The 18,488-nt window shown below is 36.5% G+C and overlaps 2 protein-coding genes across 3 annotated transcripts in view; one reads left to right on the top strand and one right to left on the bottom strand.

Annotated features, from left to right (window-relative positions):
- LOC139980891 (transducin beta-like protein 2) overlaps nt 1-13,787 on the bottom strand; it is a 53,018-nt gene extending 39,231 nt beyond the window's left edge. Inside the window, exons 1-9 of one of the 2 annotated variants that reach the window (XM_071992896.1) lie at nt 13,563-13,787; nt 10,867-11,097; nt 10,172-10,223; nt 9,132-9,194; nt 7,910-8,015; nt 6,977-7,082; nt 4,128-4,214; nt 2,674-2,809; nt 58-107 (exon numbers count right to left, since the gene is read on the bottom strand). In XM_071992896.1, coding sequence (XP_071848997.1) covers nt 58-107; nt 2,674-2,809; nt 4,128-4,214; nt 6,977-7,082; nt 7,910-8,015; nt 9,132-9,194; nt 10,172-10,223; nt 10,867-11,097; nt 13,563-13,710 — 979 coding nt within the window. In that variant the 5' untranslated portion in view covers nt 13,711-13,787. Of the gene's footprint in view, nt 1-57; nt 108-2,673; nt 2,810-4,127; nt 4,215-6,976; nt 7,083-7,909; nt 8,016-9,131; nt 9,195-10,171; nt 10,224-10,866; nt 11,101-13,562 lie in introns of both variants that reach the window. The other variant, XM_071992895.1, reaches the window with a different exon arrangement.
- LOC139980529 (uncharacterized) overlaps nt 1-18,488 on the top strand; it is a 290,788-nt gene that overhangs the window by 217,684 nt on the left and 54,616 nt on the right. The gene's annotated exons all lie outside the window — the stretch shown is intronic.

Raw genomic sequence — 18,488 nt, 5'->3', positions numbered from 1 at the left:
TGAATGTCTTCTAACAGTTGCAAAGCATTATTTTTTTGTTACATGAAAAATCTTTACCATTAGTGTCCCAAAGTTTCCATGTTCCATCCTTGGACACAGTAGCCACTCTGATGGAAGAATAAGAGAAATATTTACAGATAAAATACTGAGAGGTGAACTTGTAAACATGAAAACAATGTTTGACATGTCATTCAGGATGTAAAAAAGACTTTAGACATATGAAACTCATAAGAAAACTATAATGTGAAAACTAAAAAACCAACGGCATCATTTTGAAGACATCAGACAGGACTTCACAGAGATTTTATGGAAAACACGAGGTATTCCAGATTCCACAAAACAGTAGCAAGTTTGTGTTGTTAATTCTCTCATACCGTAGGAAATGATTTAAAACTTTATAGAGTAGGGTATGGAAGCTTCGTTCTGCATTAGGAGACTGTAGTATAGCAATTACCAAATGCTTCTTTGGCAGATCGTAAATACAAGGACATAAAGTAAATTTGTGCTAGATGTCTGGTTTTGAAAGGAAAAACTGAACAGACTGCTTTAAAATCCTGTTCTGAATTATATACTATGTACATAGGAAGAAGCAGCATGTATGACAACATATTTCATAAACTCTCACACAAGTTTAAAATATTCTCTCTTTGTTATTTAAATAACAGAACTCAGCTAGCAGTTGATGAATGTCACGTCAATGGAAAACTCTTTACATGGGAAAACAATGCTGCTGATTTAAACCTAGAAAGTTTCTACTTTGTTTTCTCCAAAGCTCATGCAAGCTTTAATAATTGAACCTAGAGGGACCGTTCTCAACCATTTCACCATATTAAAGAGTTTGTTATGTCATGGAGACAGGTTGTGGACACGGAAGGAAACTCGAACAAAACTAAAACATTAACGTCGTCGACTGTAACAACATTTCCTCACGTTTATTTCGCCGGGGCTTGTTTTCTTGTTTATCGCAAATATTCATGCGGGCAGGAGAGATTTGCGTTAAACTCTCTGGGATTATAACCAGACCCAAACCTGCTGGGTCTCTTGTTTCTTACATGTGTATAGCCTTAGGATAGCATCGCGCATGGTGTTGATTCCGTAGGTACCTGTCTGAAGGCTCACTACAGGGAATTACATAACTCCAGCTTCGAGAAATCGAATCCAAACAACATCTTTATTGATCCGATAAAGAATGTGTTAGGTTAATTCGTAATGTGACATGTATGGTTTAATACTCGGAGGCGTAAGACACGATACAATTATCTACATCTGAGCAGGTGTTCTGCTCATACCTGTAGTATCGGTGAGAGCGATACTTCAAAGTATTAACCCGACACAGTTCATCTCCACACACAAAACAAATACGCATAGCTTATACGGTCTCTAACAGCAATCTACCATTTAACGCCAGCAGTCTTGTAACGAATCTCTCGAAACTTGAGAAAATTCTAGTCAAAATATTAAATCATTGCAATTGCATCTTTTCTATTGGGGGGGATGTTTTCTTATTTTTCTCTACAGGGATAATACAGGTAGGTTGATACAGTTATTATAGACTACAGGCTCAAACAACAATTTATTATGACAACATTGAGTTCTGTTCTGTACATTTATTCTGTACTCTAATGATTCAAGTTGAAGGTTTTCAAAATGAAGAGAGAGAAGGAGCTGTGGGGGATGCAAGGGGGCTGTGAGGAGTGTTGGACACTGGTCCATATTTTTCTTTTACTTATTCTCTACAGGGATAATACAGGTAGGGTGATACAGTTATTATAGACTACAGGCTCAAACAACAATTTATTATGACAACATAGAGTTCTTCTCTGTACATTTATTCTGTAATCTAATGATTCAAGTTGAAGGTTTTCAAAATGAAGAGAGAGAAGGAGCTGTGGGGGATGCAAGGGGGCTGTGAGGAGTGTTGGACACTGGTCCATAGTTTTCTTTTACTTTATTCTCTACAGGGATAATACAGGTAGGGTGATACAGTTATTATAGACTACAGGCTCAAACAACAATTTATTATGACAACATAGAGTTCTTCTCTGTACATTTATTCTGTACTCTAATGATTCAAGTTGAAGGTTTTCAAAATGAAGAGAGAGAAGGAGCTGTGGGGGATGCAAGGGGGCTGTGAGGAGTGTTGGACACTGGTCCATAGTTTTCTTTTACTTTATTCTCTACAGGGATAACACAGGTAGGTTGATACAGTTATTATAGACAACAGGCTCAAACAACAATTTATGACAGCATTGAGCTCTGTCCTGTACATTTATTCTGTACTCTAATGATTCAAGTTGAAGGTTTTCAAAATGAAGAGAGAGAAGGAGCCGTGGGGGGGGGGGGAAGGGGTGCAAGGGGGCTGTGAGGAGTGTTGGACACTGGTCCATAGTTTTCTTCTACTTATTCTCTACAGGGATAATACAGGTAGGTTGATACAATTATTTTGGAGTACAGGCTCAAACAACAATTTATTATGATAGCATTGAGCTCTGTTCTGTACTCTAAAGATTCAAGTTGAAGGTTTTCAAAACAAAGAGAGAGGAAGAGCCGGGGAGGAGGGGGGGTGCAAGGAGGCTGCGAGGAGTGTTGGACACTGGTCCATAGTACACTGAGACATTTGCAACTCATCTCCGTAACCTATTTTGGGATGACATGATGACAACTATCACTTACCTGGAAGAATCTAAGTTAAATGAGAAATGATATACGCTAGCTTTGTGCCCTTTAAGGTCCATCGCTCTCTTCACTTCCTTAAATCCTCCACTTTTGTCAAAGACGACCTCAAAAATTTTAACATCAGGAGTGAAACCTGTAGGACAAATACAGAGGGAGATACAACGAAAGCTTGTTAGATTAAAAACCATGACACTAATCAGCTTGTCTTAAAACATTTACTTCCAATTTTTATGGATCATTTGTGACAACCAACAGCGAGATATACAGATAAAATTATGAAATTTATTACCGACTTAAAATATTTTGGAGATAAGCTCTGCCTAAATGTACATAACAAAGAAATCCAAAAACATGACACATATATGTGATATGATTATTTAAACTTTAAGGTAATTTTATGAAGGTATCTGACAACACTGTGATACAAGAAGATCAGAAAAGTTACGGAAGCTTTCTCCTCATAATGTATAAATAATTTCTCCAAGAGGGGAGAAAGGAAAAACAAATCGCATCATCATGACTTCTGAAATACATGGTAATTAAATGCTGATGAAACATATCAATAAATACAATTAGAAAGGAAGGTATCTAAAGGACTAGTGTGAGGTGTCCAACAAACATTTTCAGCAAGTTATTTTTAATCTTGCATAGCTTTTTTGTGGCTTTTACAGAAGACATCATAAACACTGAAATTACTGAGGATTTGAGTAAGAAAACAGTTATCTTTGCATTTTTGTAGCAGCTGGGCCACTTTTGGCATAGCATTTTGCCATGCTATAGCTGATAAATTATGGTATTTCCTGATTTACGTTGGGACATCGATAAGAATCAAAGATAGTCCAATGTTATGTTCAAAATTTCCTGAGCAGCTGAGGCTCCTCAATGCAAAAACTGGTAACTATCGAGGAACACTGTGACATGGCTCAAACTGAAGCTCACGGAAGGTGAACACCTCACTGATACAGAGGCTGGAATTGGTTTCAAACTGAAGCTCATGGAAGATGAACACCTCGTGGCCACTGATAAAGAGGTTGGCCTTGGTTTTTTGGCAGTTAACTTGATAAAACTAAAATATACTTTTCGCATATTCTCTCATAGTGTATAAAAACATACTACACGAAAATGACAGAGTAACCAACAATATATGTTTCTAGTTTTGATCTCAATCATCTACCAGTCTCTTTGAGTACGGTAGGTGTTTATCAATGGTTGACCCGCGGGCCGAATACAGTCTGCAAGAAAAGTTCTGGTATGGTCATCGCAGAAAATCAGAACACAGTCATGCCTGAAATGCATATGCAGTCTGTTAAGGCCATAGGACTGGGCAAACCTACTGATTATATAGTGAGATTTTATGCAATCTTTGGTACTTTGCTCAAATAAATGGGCTTTTTTTCTCTCTGCCCCTCGTGGCAAACTAATCAAGCAACTCTGCCCTAGAGTGAACTCACCGCAAGATGCGACAAATCTGCCGCAGGGTGAAACGGCAGCATGATTGTGGCTCATTTGATGAGTGTCAATGGTCGAGAGCAGCTCACCTGTAGACAAAAAAAGATAACATTGTGGCAAAATAGCTCAAACTCCGTCCAATGGCAATATATGTTTAAGAAAATTAATAATTTAAAGTTTGTTTGGCAAAGAAATTACAAAATAAAACTAACTGAACAAAACAAAAACCCTCATCAAAGCTTTGATCTTCTTTCAATTATTGGTTCACTTTTTCTGCAGCCAGCCTTTCCATTAGACTGGTTCACCTGTAAAGAAGATATATTGGAGCAGACAAAAACAGGACACGCAAGTATTTCAACTAGTCAGGTAGACCTCCTTTTAGTGCGACACACCCTAGAGCATCTCTCAATGATCTCATACCTGTAACTGGAGCCGTTATAGCGTGCTTAAAAACATGTATCACCTGCTCAGACCTAGAGATTTACATGTTGCTCTTCTCTTAATGATACCCTATCCTGATCACTCAGAGAGAGGCCTTCTTGCGAGCTCGGTTGTTAAGTTTACGGAAACACTACACTCATCGTACACGTGACACGAATATCGATAAGCGTGGGGACAACATACTTTAATTCAAGACCCACAAACTTAACATGTGTCATGGTATTACAAAGTGAAACAGGGAATTAATATATTAAAAGAAAGCTGTAGATAGGACCAAGGGCTGTTTTGAAAATCTCAGAGGATATACAGTTTAACTTTTGAAAGCATTAAACTTTACTTCACCTCATAGGTGTGATGTAGTGAATGTAGGCTAGCTGACCTTTATTTCCAACTATTCTAATCATCTTGTTTTTTTAAATAAATAAATAAAATAAAAAAATAATAAAAAAAAGCAATTTTACAACTGATTATAGAAATGTTATCCAATCCAATAAAGGATAGCTTTCAGGGTTTGCCAAGTTTACGCATTTGAACCATTTATGATGTTGCAAAAATAAGAGGAATATCAGAGAAAACCAGTTTGAGCTATCTACTTCATGACAGCAATTAATTCAATCTGGGTTTCTTCTCTCCGTTTCTCATAGGTATTCAATAGACCTAACTTCAGAAATCAAATACACCAAACCTTACTAAGGGAAGCCTCGCAAATCTAACCGCCATGTCCGGGCCGGTGGATTTTTCCGCGGCTATAATTAGCACAGCCACAAGCAGATAATGAGTCACACTTGAGAGCACACTCTCTCCAAACCACCCTCCAAGCTATACAGTTACATTCACAGCCGCGGTCAAGTTTTTACTATTAAAGCCGATTTGAACACAACAGTGAGTTGAACAAAACATCATAGCTAAGTCTCAAGGTATTCAAACGTTTCAAAAAAGATAGTATGTTTATACGCCGTATTTTATCCTACTGCAGAAGCAAAACTTCTGTGAAAAATTAGTAAGGAAATGTGAATTAACACTGCAGGAATCTAAAATGCTATCTTTCTTATTTTCCCAGTCGGCCAAGTAGGAACAAAAAGTTTCGTTGCCTTTTTTAAATTGTATTAAACTTTACAACAGGTATACTCATTGTCTTAATCTGTTCTATTCTTTGTCCAATGGTCCAATTTAACTGTCTTCATTTTTCATTTCATTTCATTTATGGAAACCAGTATAAATATACTGTAGCATATTTATAAAAAGGAGTACACATGTCAAACTAAAAATAAATAAATATGAAAACCATGATAGATAAGATGTTGAAATGATTGCACAACAAGAAAGCGTTAAAACTATGTACATTACTAGAACTAGGTGAAACAATTAAAGAATATGAAAACCGTGATAGATAAGATGTTCAAAAGATTGCACAACAAGAAAGCGTTAAAACTATGTAAATTACTAGAATTAGGTGAAACAATTAAAGAATATGAAAACCGTGATAGATAAGATGTTCAAAAGATTGCACATCAAGAAAGCGTTAAAACTATGTACATTACTAGAACTAGGTGAAACAATTAAAGAATATGTCTGTCACTTATATAAATGTTTTCTTGCTCTGCTTCCATTTCAGTTAGACTCCGAAGAAGCTCCTGCTACGACAGGAACATCAGGCCCTCTAACTTTTATATATTTACAATATTTACCCGACACAGCCCAGAAAACAGGTTACCTATTTGTTACTTTGAATACAAACAAACATTTTGCATATCAGCATATCCTAACACAGCATTTTAGAAAGAACTATTACAGAAATGTTTTAATTTCTCTGGAAACCTGCTCAGATTCTATGTAGCAAGAAAACTTAATTCAGTTCAAAATTTGTTGAATTGAAAGCCCTTAATACTTTGCATACCATGTTACATGGGATGACACTTTCATTTCATTTTATGTATTCCAGAAAGTGAAAAGGGAAGAGATTTCAAGGAAAATTTGGCATTTTGGAATTTGTCAATTGGTATCAGTAATTCAACAATTGGAAGAAAAAATGTTATCAAGAAATCGACTGCTTGTTCTTTTTAAGTAATTTCCTTTTCAATTTATAATTCAAACTAAGCATGTGGAATATGAAATAGATGATAAATAAGAAAATGACCGGTAACAGTACAGTCAGTATTGTGAATTTGGTCAAATCCTCTGCCAAATATAATGAATGATGAGAGTAAAATAATTTGAAAGTTTCTTAAATGTTTGAAGTGGGATATTCAATCTGGCAACTCATTATTAGTTCTCTGGTACCATGACAAGACTGTGCACTACTGATGCATGTTTGTGACTCTATCACTCAACTGGAGAAGTATAACATGCTCATGCCACCTACGTGGTCCTATTCCTGACACATCACATCAGAAAATGTAAAGCATTTTACCTCTGGTGTCCCATATATGGATTGTAGTATTATTGTAGGCAGACATGATAAAGTTGCCATGGGAACCCGATCCAACTCCAATTCCTATAATGTCGTTGTCCGTTTTCTGAAGCAGATAGAGACAGAGAACAATGAAAATTGTTTTAAAGATCAGACTACACATGTGGCAGTCTGTGACCAAAGACTAAGTAATTAATTAAATAATTAATAATTAAGTAAGTAAGTAATATATTTAGGTTGTTGTTGAGATAGCAAAACCTCTGAAGTACTCTATCGATCTTCATGTGGGTGTTTGTTGCTTTTCATTTGAGCTCTTTCATTGGATCTGTCATGTATCCCTTGCATGCCGACTGTGAGAAAGTAAAAGGGTGCAATCAACTACCACAGACCACAAAATGAAAATAATCAACTTGTGATACAACTACTCTAATCCATTCATAGCTCTTACTGCTATAGCAAATAGGATAACATTTAGTGACTTTCTAGAGCAGGGGTTACTCAATAGGCAACCTCTTGGCCAACCCTGACTAGCAAAATACTTCAATCTGGCCTGCCAAGAAAATAAAATGACTCACAAATTTGCACTATTAAGTGATCGTGTATGTCGACCGTGATGGCTTCCTCATCTTACTGGCCTACCCCTGCATGTAGTTCAATCTTCATGTAATTGTGGTTAGAATTTGATATTGTCTGGCTATTTGCTCCAACCAACATTTTTCTCTGGCCCATTTTAAATGAAAATCCTTGATCTAGTGATCCAGCTTTATTTATCATGAATTTATCCTAGATTTAACTGAGGCAAAAATGCCACAATTTTTGTGAGTATAACTCTGAGGTCCCATGTTAGGTAATATGAGTAAGTGAAAGCAAAAAGGATAATTTTTACAGATATATTAAGGAGACAATATTTTTAAGCTTGTTAACTGATCGTACCTTTTCAAATTCCACTGCAGGAGATATTCCAGCAGATCCGTCTTCTTTCTTGCCAATCTTGTAAACTCTGATACAATTACCGTTGGCCAAACTGACGATATATGCTCTAAAATAAATACAAACAAACGAGGAATGTAGACGTATCATTTCTGCAGCAAAGTGACAAAACAAATCATATCATGATGCTTGTGGGTGGGGGAGGGGGGATGGGGTAGGGGAGGGGGAGCTGTCATTGCTGCAGTCAGGGTTACCAGTTGAAGTAAGAAAAAAACCAATTGTATCATCAAAGATATATTTTAAATCTAAAGGTGTAAGACTGTCACTTGTGCTATCTTCGTGATGAGCTAAATCATGACTGTATTGTTCTATGGAAATCTGTTGGGTAGAATCACTCATCGTGCATTGTATGCTGGCTGGAACTGAGGTCCATTTGAAGGATAGCTGTAGGCACAAAACTGATTTTAACATGTTATGGACCATTAAAAACCACTACTTTTAGTAGAGATTGTATTTCTATGAGAAATGCCCCTTTCAACGTCAAGGAGGCTCTACCACTCTTGCTGCACGATGATGTCGACTCTTTGAGAATCAAGAGGAATATATAAACTATAAAAAGCTTATGATGCATTAATAATTTGTCAAGGGGAATTTGTGAATGATGCCATCCATGGATATTAGATACTGTGGCGTTTGCATGAAGTTAAAAGCAAATTTTCGTGATTGAGAAGCTAAAACAATGAATGAACACTTGCAATCAACCCCAACAAGAGCAGCCAACGTCATAATTGATTGAGCCAAAAAGGCCAAGTCGAGATGTGTTCATGTGTTGCAACATTTTCCAAGAGCAGTTTATTTGCATTAAAGTATTTTGTTCAGATAACTTTCTAAAATGTTTAAAAATGATCTTGATTATCTTGACTGGTCTTGTTTTTTATTTTTAAATAATGAATTAAAAGTACATTTTTCTTGACATTTTTGCCATTCGGGTTGGAGGTGCGATTAAGACTATCATGAAAAGAGTCCAGAGCGATGAAATGTTCAGAACCAATGGAACCATTAAAATCGTCATTTGCAGAACTAAATCTTGGAGTCTGTCTTACAGAAGTTTGACCGTTTGCAGTCTTAAACAATATGAGAGCTCTGTCTTATTTGGCATAGCATGTGGTATAAAAATTGATAAGCAAATTCATAAAAAACTGCTCTGAAAACTACAAAAACTTACTTGCAGTCAGGACTGAATTTCACTCTGGTTGCATGGTCGTATTCAACATTTCCTCTCATTGTTCTGTGAAATAAGAAGGCCAGTTGGCCATAAAAGGATTTAAATGAAAGCGACATAATAATGCAATTATATTACATATTTATAGGTGGATATTCCAACATCCCACATCCAAACTGTCTATTTTCATAGAAGCAAACGTATTTTACTGTTTTCATTTATACAGTAAATGGAGCATGCCAACATTAACACAGATGAGGTCAGGACCCAGGATCTTCCATGGGGACTGTGCCAAATCCCACAAAACATCGCCCCCCCCTCCTCCTCACCCCTAATAATTTATGTTTAGAATGCGTGGAGGCTACAGTAGCTTTGACCATGGAATTGGTGCTAAAATCTTAATCTATCTTCATCATCAGAAACCATTAAAAAATGCAGATGATAATTTTTGAAAATAAAGTTTTTGTAACCCAAGTTGGGTAATGCTCCATGATTTGACATTTGGCTTACAAATGATGAGCAATGCATGTGACTTTTGATGTTTGAAGTCTATATTCTATTGTAGTGTTGTGACTAACATAAATGCACCAACTTTCTTTCCTACAGGCACAAATGTAAGCTTTAATTAGCACATTGCAAACTCTGTAATCATGTGGTATTTTCAAATGCATATCTTCCTGTGAAATATATTTCAGAATATATATTGAGTGTTGTTCTCGGTCTATAACGTTTATTACTAATGGGTACAATTTTTTTTTGCAAAAATAGAACTACAGTAAATTCTCCATATGGTATGATTCTACCATTTTCATATTTTTCTTTTGTCAATAACAAGTCCTTTCTTCTTCTATTTTGCATTAAAAATGACTCAAGTATGAAGGGACTTAGTTCGAAATAAAATCTATTGACCCCAAATAAAATTTGGTAAAAGGAAAAAAAATTTTCATTAAGAATTGTTTTGTTTCTCAAACAGTGTGTTCACGGATGCAGTGCAAAGTTTGATGCATTAAATTTTTCCCCGGAAAACACTAATTAAATCTTACTTGTGCTGCTTCTCCTTAAAATCTTTGATGCTCCATAACCGTACCGTTCTATCTGAGAGACAAAAATAAAATATCTATAAAACTTCATTCATTTCCATTGTCAATCAATGAATGGTACATAAATGTTATTTATCATTTCTGAACTGCTTGCTCCCTCTACTGACATGGTACGGAAAGATTAATTGTAACTACCGCACTGTGACTGAAAGCAAAGTGAAAATGAAAAAAGTTCTACAGTCCCAAGTATTAATGAATTAATTGGTAAATGTGTTATTCATTGCCAATGCGATATGATTATAATTTAAATATTTTCTACTTTACTCCCCCTCCCACCATGCTACAGAAAGTATCACTGTAACTAGCTGAAAGCAAAATGAAACTGACATCTATAGTCCACAGGTCAGTTGCAGATAATATGGCTAGACTCCTGGTGGAGATATTTCTGGTTTAAAAAAACTAACATTAAAACTAACAATTGTTTCACCTAACAAGAAAACAAATCTGTGATAGGTTGTTACAGCTCCATGTTGAGTTCCAGTGCTTAACCTGTCTGAACACAACCAACTGCTCCAGCATAAAAAACTTTTCACTTTAACATTTTCTCTTATTCCTCAATATTCATCAATTTCCTATACATGTGTCAATTTCAATGATTCGTAAACAACTTGGAAATTAAAAACCAGCTTTACTCTTACCTTCAGAGCATGATGCAAGATATTTTCCATTGATACTGAAGTCAAAGTTCAATATGTTTTGACTGTGTTCCTTCAAAGATGTCACCAGGAGTGGATGATCAAAGTTGTGCTTTTTATTGCCTTGCTGCTTGGATTCTTTCATAGCTAGAGCTTTCAACTGCTTTTTGGTCACTTGGTTCTGTTTAGACTTTGAATTTTTGTCCTTCTTGGTCTTCTCATCTTCTTCATCATCTTCTAGAGAGCGAAATATGTAAATACAACAGTTTGATGAGGGTCAAAGAAGAGGCATAATATCACATTAAATCACATAAAATTACATAAAATCACAAGGTTCATCAACGACAAAGCATAAAACTTGTGAGCGCATGGACTATACCCGGAAACACTACTCTGGCAGACTAGACAGGTATGTAGAGGAAACATACTGAAACCTGTAAACTGAATCATGATTCACCTTTTAGTCACAATCCCATCCTATGTATTTTGATAATAATGTTTAAATGTTGTGTACATACATGAATAACATAGTGCCAGACCTAAAAGGTGCAACCTATGAGGCGGCACTTTGATATCACACTGTGACAAAAATTGCAGTGATGTGATCATGTGATGACTTTCAATCATGATATCTCTTAAGTGCACAGTCAACAGTTTCTTCTGCTGATGACAAACGTCCCTATGGTTTTTACAATGGTGGTTGGGTTTGCATTCCATGACGACCCTATTGAAATTGGGACCATAGTATACGGTAAGGATCTTACTTTTTCATGTGTCCACTAACTTTTAAGCAGACACAGTACAAAACACACACATGCACACAAAACAAGGCATGTACTGTGCTTGCTCCACAAGAAAGGGTTCACCATTCCATCTTCAGTCCTTGCATTACAAAGTTCTATTTATTCAGCAAAAATGCCAGTCTGGAGAAATTCTGGATGTTGCATTACACAACATCACTATGGCCATCACAGAGGGTCACACATGAACTTTTGTATTCATGTTCCAGGGTACTGCTTACATATTATTCAATGCCTGGAAGCGTCGCATTACAAAAAGATAGTATAAAGTCCTAGTAAAAGTACAATAGGCTTTAGTGGATTTTGACAAGCTTTGAATGATTATGCCAGTTGAGATTTAGTTTTGCTTTGGAGTTGTGCCCAGAGGACTACATACAGTATGGCAATGAAACCTGTGTTCCTAAGGAATATATATGTTCACAGCCAGTTGTCATTCTTAAAATGCTCATTTTATCATGTGAATACTCAATATTGTCTCCAAATTTAAGGCCTAATTTACTATTTTAAACCAGAAATAAATTAATGTAGGATATGTAAGGCTATGGGTGACCCTATTAAACCCAAAATGTAATAACACAGTTTACTAAATTAATTTAGACAGCAGCTTCAAGCAGGCTTGGGGTAATCGTAATCAGTAATCGTAATCGATTACAATCGATTACATTTTTAAGTAATGTAATCGATTACAATCGATTACATTTTGAAGTAATCGTAATCGATTACTTTTGTGAAAATTACAAAGTAATCGTAATCGATTACAAGGGCAAAGTAATCGTAATTGTATTACATTTATGATACAGTGAAATTTGAATGAGAAGGGCAAAATTAGTAGAAATGATTAAAACTAATTCTTACTATTGGCTTTTAGTGTGACCAAAGAAGTGCTCCTGCTTCTAGAATTCTCTAGCACAATAAACTTAGTACTGGGGATTTGATCGCCATTTTCAAGGATTTTTTATCACCTGAATTATTCTGCCTCTCAGCGTTTGCTGCCTCTCAGCGTTCACAATCCTTCTGCATACACAACTGGTTGTCTGTTTAATTGTCTGTTTAAATTGTATTTTTTACTGGACTTATGGGTTACACATCTTAAACGTGTTAAGGCATAAATGTGTAATGCCTGGTAGGAATTGTAGATATACTTCCACAATTTTGTCCGTATATACTGTAAATGCCCTTCCTTTGCCCTATTTCATTGCCCTATTTCCCGGCAGAGAGTTATATTAAACAGATATGCAGAGGATTGTGCAAGTAACCACAATGTAATCATGATTGTAATCACATTACATTGTAATCGTAATCGACTACTTCAACTTTAGGCTGTAATCGTAATCATACATTCTCAAGTCATCGTAATCGTAATCGATTACATTCAGATGTAATCGCCCCAAGCCTGGCTTCAAGTGGTACCATTCTCAATCATAGGAAGGTGAAATTGGTTTGATGCGATCGGTGTAACTGAACGCGAAAGAAATATATTTGTAGCAAAATGTTCGGCCTAACTTTAGAATCCATACCATATGAATGGGAAACCTTAGTTTGAATCGGCAGAATAAGGTTAGGGGTTAGAAAGTAGGGTTAAGGAGTAGGGTTAGGGGTTAGGAATTAGGGTTAGGAAGTAGGGAATATGGTTAGGGGTTAGGGTAAGGAAGTAGGGTATAGGGTTAGGGGTTAGGAAGTAGGGTCGATTGGTACGGATTCTAAATTAGTACCAAATGTTCAATAACACTGCTTGTTCAGAGGTACGGTTGGAGCTGTTACCCTGTACCGCTAGGCATAGGGCTTAGCTACTGTAGAAAGTGCAGGTTATGTGACTACGAAGTTTAGTTTCGCGTAACGGGTAACAACGTGATGAAGACTCGTCATGTGTTGGCGATCATCATCTAACAGTATATTTACCTGAGTCATCTTTTGGATTGCTCAAGAGGCTACTGCCATAACCAAACATTAACATCAGTAGCCCTACTACAGCTCCAATGGCTAATGTGACGATCAGAACAGAAAAAAGCTGGTCTTTGCCAGATTTTGCTGCCACGTCCCCGTCCATTCTTATGATAGGCTAGTATGTAAGTAACGTGTACCTGTTTGTAATTTTACCGCTGCGAAAAATCGCTACCTAGTTCATTTACCACTAGAACATCTACTAGTATGGAACGCCGGTAGGTGTCCAATATATACTTTAATATGAAAAACACGATCCTGTGCTAATTCTGATGAATTTAGGTAGAAGTTAAGTATTCAAACGCTAGTAAAGTGTCTATGGCTTTTTCTGGTTTTCGAGATGCCTAACTTAAATCATTGTAAATGTCTGAAATGCTACTTTTTTAGATGAAGCCGTCAGCTCCTCGGTGCAAATCGTGCTCTGTAATTAACACGTAGCCTGACAGAGTAAATTTGAATGACATTCAACACCATTTGTCCATGACATAATTATACATTGTAATTATGTCATTTGATACCAGAAAAGTCTTATGTTCTTCTCTTGATTTTTCAGATTGTTGATTCTGAGGAACTGTGTGGTCATTTCTCAAAATTTGAATATAGAAATACAACCTGGACAGATAACTGTGTTTTTTAAGAGTCGACAGCATACAGTATCAATCTCAATGTAGTGTAATTCATTCTTTAAGCGATGATGTAATGCAAATTATCAAATTTGCAAAGTTTGTAGTACAAGAGTCTTGCAAACTTGAAACGGCATCTATCAAATTACGACAGCATCATAAACGTTTGAAGATATTCAGGGGCGTCGGAGCCGGTACGGCAGGTCCGGCGGACGCCGGACAAATATTCACGGCGCAAAAAAAAAGAGAAAAAAAGTAGGACTAAGAAAAAAAAAATGGCAAAAAATGATGCCATGGCAAATAACGATGACGGCAAGTAGGCTAAATGTGACTACTCTGGCATGGCAGGGGTCTTGTTTCTAGGGAAGTGCCATTTCCTGCAATCTGGGAGGTATTTTTTCAAAATTTTCTCCATTACGCTACGCGCCAACCATGGTAGCGCGTAGCGTAGTTTGACCTACCAAACGTCCCCCGATAATTATGATAGATGGCCACACTCTGATCTGCCGTACCAATCCTATAATAGCTTCCGACGCCCCTGTGTCTAAATTAAGTTTGTTATTGTCTAAACTAAAGCCTGTTGCTGCTGTTTTACCACGTTGTTGCTCAAACTCACGTTGATGTCTTCCGTTGTCTCAACAATCGTCGTTGTCTAAACTTACGTTGTTGCCATCGGCGTTCAAAATTGCTCAACCCTGTAGTCTAAACCAGAATGCAAAATTCATTGAGGTTTCGATGATCTTCATGCACTAGATTTCTGCTTGTTAGCTATAAGTAGAACTAGCTGTTACAATAGAAATGGCCCGAACCAACATTATGATACAATAACACTATGACATGATAAATACAGGTCAGTTTACTGTACGTACGTGGCTATACACACCTCCACCAAAAACAATAGGGGTCGTGGAGGTCCAAGTCCATTTGGGGTCACTATAGAGGTCAAATTGTGAAAACCTTCCCAGCAAAAAATGTACCCTAATTTTACCGCGGTAAACTATGGTAAATGTGTGGTAAATAGGGTAAATGTGTGGTAAAATTGTGGTAAAATCAACCGCGGTACATTTACCGCAGTTTTACTATGGTATTACCGCGGTAAAAGTAGGGTAAAAGTGCGGTACATTTACTGCGGTAAATTTACCGCAGTTTTACCATGATATTACCGCGGTATAAGTAGGGTAAAAGTGTGGTACATTTACTACGGTAAATATACCACAGTTTTACCATGGTATTACCGTGGTAAAAGTAGGGTAAAAGTGTGGTACATTTACTACGGTAAATTTACCATAGTTTTACCATGATATTACTGTAGTAAAAGTAGGGTAAGTTTATATGGTACATAAACTACATATGTGAAATTCCTACAATTGTGCCATGATTAACCACAGTAAAAATAGGGTAAAACTATACGGTGCAATTATACTATGGTACATTTACCATAATTGTACCATGATTTTACCACAGTATAACATATATGGGTCACACTATGAAACATGATGGTACATTTACAGCCATTTTCCCATGATTTTGTCCCATATTTTTGCAATACGGATATGACAAACCTTTTGTTCTACTCATATCTTAATGTTGGCAATATAAATTACCTGTGGATATGAGTTGAATAAAGAAGAGAGACAAACTGCTGTTATATAGTATGCATCTCTTCCCCCCCCCCCCCCAAAAAAAACAAGCAGAGGATAGATACATAGAGAATTCCTTCATGGAATCCCTGGAATCCTGGAATCCCGGCATGTTTGCAGACAATGAGTAAGGGACTATTAGCCAAACAAATCTCGGGAAATTTGAGAAAACACCATTGGCTGTATTTAGCATGAAAATCTCTGTATATGTTGCTAGCTCTTCACGGAAGCAACTTGCGGTTGATTGTTATAAATTTTTGTAAAGAAAGAATGATGTTCGTTCACAATGTGTTACAACAGCGAAACTTTAGATATCAACGAAAGTGTATACATCAGCGTGAGTTTTGACATCAACGTGAGTTTAGACATCAACCGTATAAGTTTAGATAGCAACGAAAATTTTAGACATCAACGTGGGTTTAGACATCAACCGTACCGGTTTATAAATCAACGTGAGTTTAGACAAGTTAACGCGCGTTTAGTCATCAACATGACTTTAGACAGCGTAAGTTTAGACATCAACGAACAACAGCAACATGTTAAAATAGCAGCAACAACTTTGGTTTAGACAGCAACCAACTTAGCTTTAACAACACAATAATGTTGCCCTTTTCGCGTTACATATACAGGGGCGTCGGAGCGTTCGCCGGACCAATATTCACGGCGCAAAAAAAAAAGAAGTAGGACTAAGAAAAAAAAAATGGCAAAAAATAATGAACCAAAATGAAACATACTTCAAAAATGTGTTTCAGAAGATTAATCGGGTACAAAAACAGACAAGGGAGAAGTGTCATTTCCTGCAATCTGGGAGGCATTTTTCAAAATTTTCTCCATGATTACGCTACGCGCCAGCAATGGTGGCGCGTAGCGTAGTTTGACCTACCAAACCCCCCCCCCCTTCCCGATAATTTTGATAGATGGCCACACTCTGATCTGCCGTACCAATCCCAAATAGCTTCCGACGCCCCTGTATTACGTAGGTGTCTTTGCTCGAGGTTACCTGTTGATCCTCAACTGGACTACTATATATACTATATTACTCTATACATACATGCAGATCTCAAAACTATAATCGTGGTTACGGAATCGTTATCACGCTGTCTTTATGTGGTGTTACTTGTGTGGTATAGCTGTTACAAGGACGAGTCATATTGCCTTGCTGTAAATTATTTTGACCAATTAAATTTCATGTATTATTTGGGTATGTTAGTGTTTGTTGCCACCCGATGCCCTAACATTTGACCATCCAGTCACATGTTTCTTTCCAAAAAATCAGTGACTGCTAGTTGCATGGACTATTCAGTGTGTCTAAAGAAACTTTAGAAGTTGTAACACACCTTCTTGAACGTTAGAATACAAAATGGTACATCCCAACTCCTTCTTTTGTATTTGTTGTTTTAATACATATGTTCTATTAAATTTTACTGATATCCTGTTAAAGCAAACAGACAAATTAAAGGAACAATAAAGACAAACTAATTGACCATGTATGCTCATGAAGGCTCTGTATGAAGACTTCAAAACATCTGCTCACTCATGGAATATTAATTACTTTTGAGATTTTTCCCCTCTTTATAAAACCTTCATTAATCAAAGTTTGGTAGACTTAACATTCTATGAAAAAAATACTCACCCTTATCGTCAACCCCTCGGGTCCTACCTCCTCACAGTAAAATCAAAACTAATATTCTACTGGAAGCTGAACTAAGTCATGACTTCGAGCTGCAATTTTGTCGAATGTTTGGTACTGGTGAATATCATTGGTATGTTGGCTCAGATAAATGATATTATAAATTATGAAACGTCAGTCAATGACAAGTAATTTAATTTATTATTCTTTTCACAACAACATGCAAGTAAAAAGGAAAACAATCAGTTTAAAGAACATCAGGTTAACAGAACATGTCGTAAAATGGGAAGTGTGATAACAAAAAACTAGTGGGCTTGCTAGAGCACACTCCCCGAATGCAACAAAACCAAAGAAATACAAACAGTTCATAGCATACATACACAAGTTTTGTAACTTAACTAGCTCAGTGTGCCAATCCGTCCCCGCCGTACCCCTCCACCACCACCACCACCAACAACCCCGCAACCCCTCCACCATCAATCATCACTTCTAAGAAATAAACTAAATTACACAAACACTGAATAACGAACTAAAAGAATATATAATTCAACTGCGAATGTGAAAGTAATTTTACTATGCATTCGTTCTGGACTATAAATGTACATCAAAGTGTTGTAACATTTGACGGAACCTACTTGAAATTGTTCTAGAAGAACACGGGTCTTGAGTTGAATATTTGTTATTCCTTTATTAGATGATTAACAATGGTATGGTGACTGGGTCAGCTCATATTTTAAAGGATGACATTAGACAGCATCTTTTTTTTTATATGCCTCATTCTAAGAAATTAGAAATCCATAAGTGCTGCAAATATTCTAGTCTATAACTGTATTTCGGTTTGCAAAATATTCAGCTTTAATATGTGTCGAGTCTTTAAGCTCCTTTATGTTTAATCTGATGATGAAGAAGGCTCTTCGTTGCAGATATAAAAGTTCATGTTGTTTTATAAATTCCAATAACTAATCCAAAAGCATTTTTATGTCATAATGAC

This window comes from Apostichopus japonicus, chromosome 15 (assembly GCF_037975245.1).
Source record: "Apostichopus japonicus isolate 1M-3 chromosome 15, ASM3797524v1, whole genome shotgun sequence".
Lineage (NCBI taxonomy): Eukaryota > Metazoa > Echinodermata > Holothuroidea > Aspidochirotida > Stichopodidae > Apostichopus > Apostichopus japonicus.
This window is presented reverse-complemented; position numbering and strand designations above follow the sequence as displayed.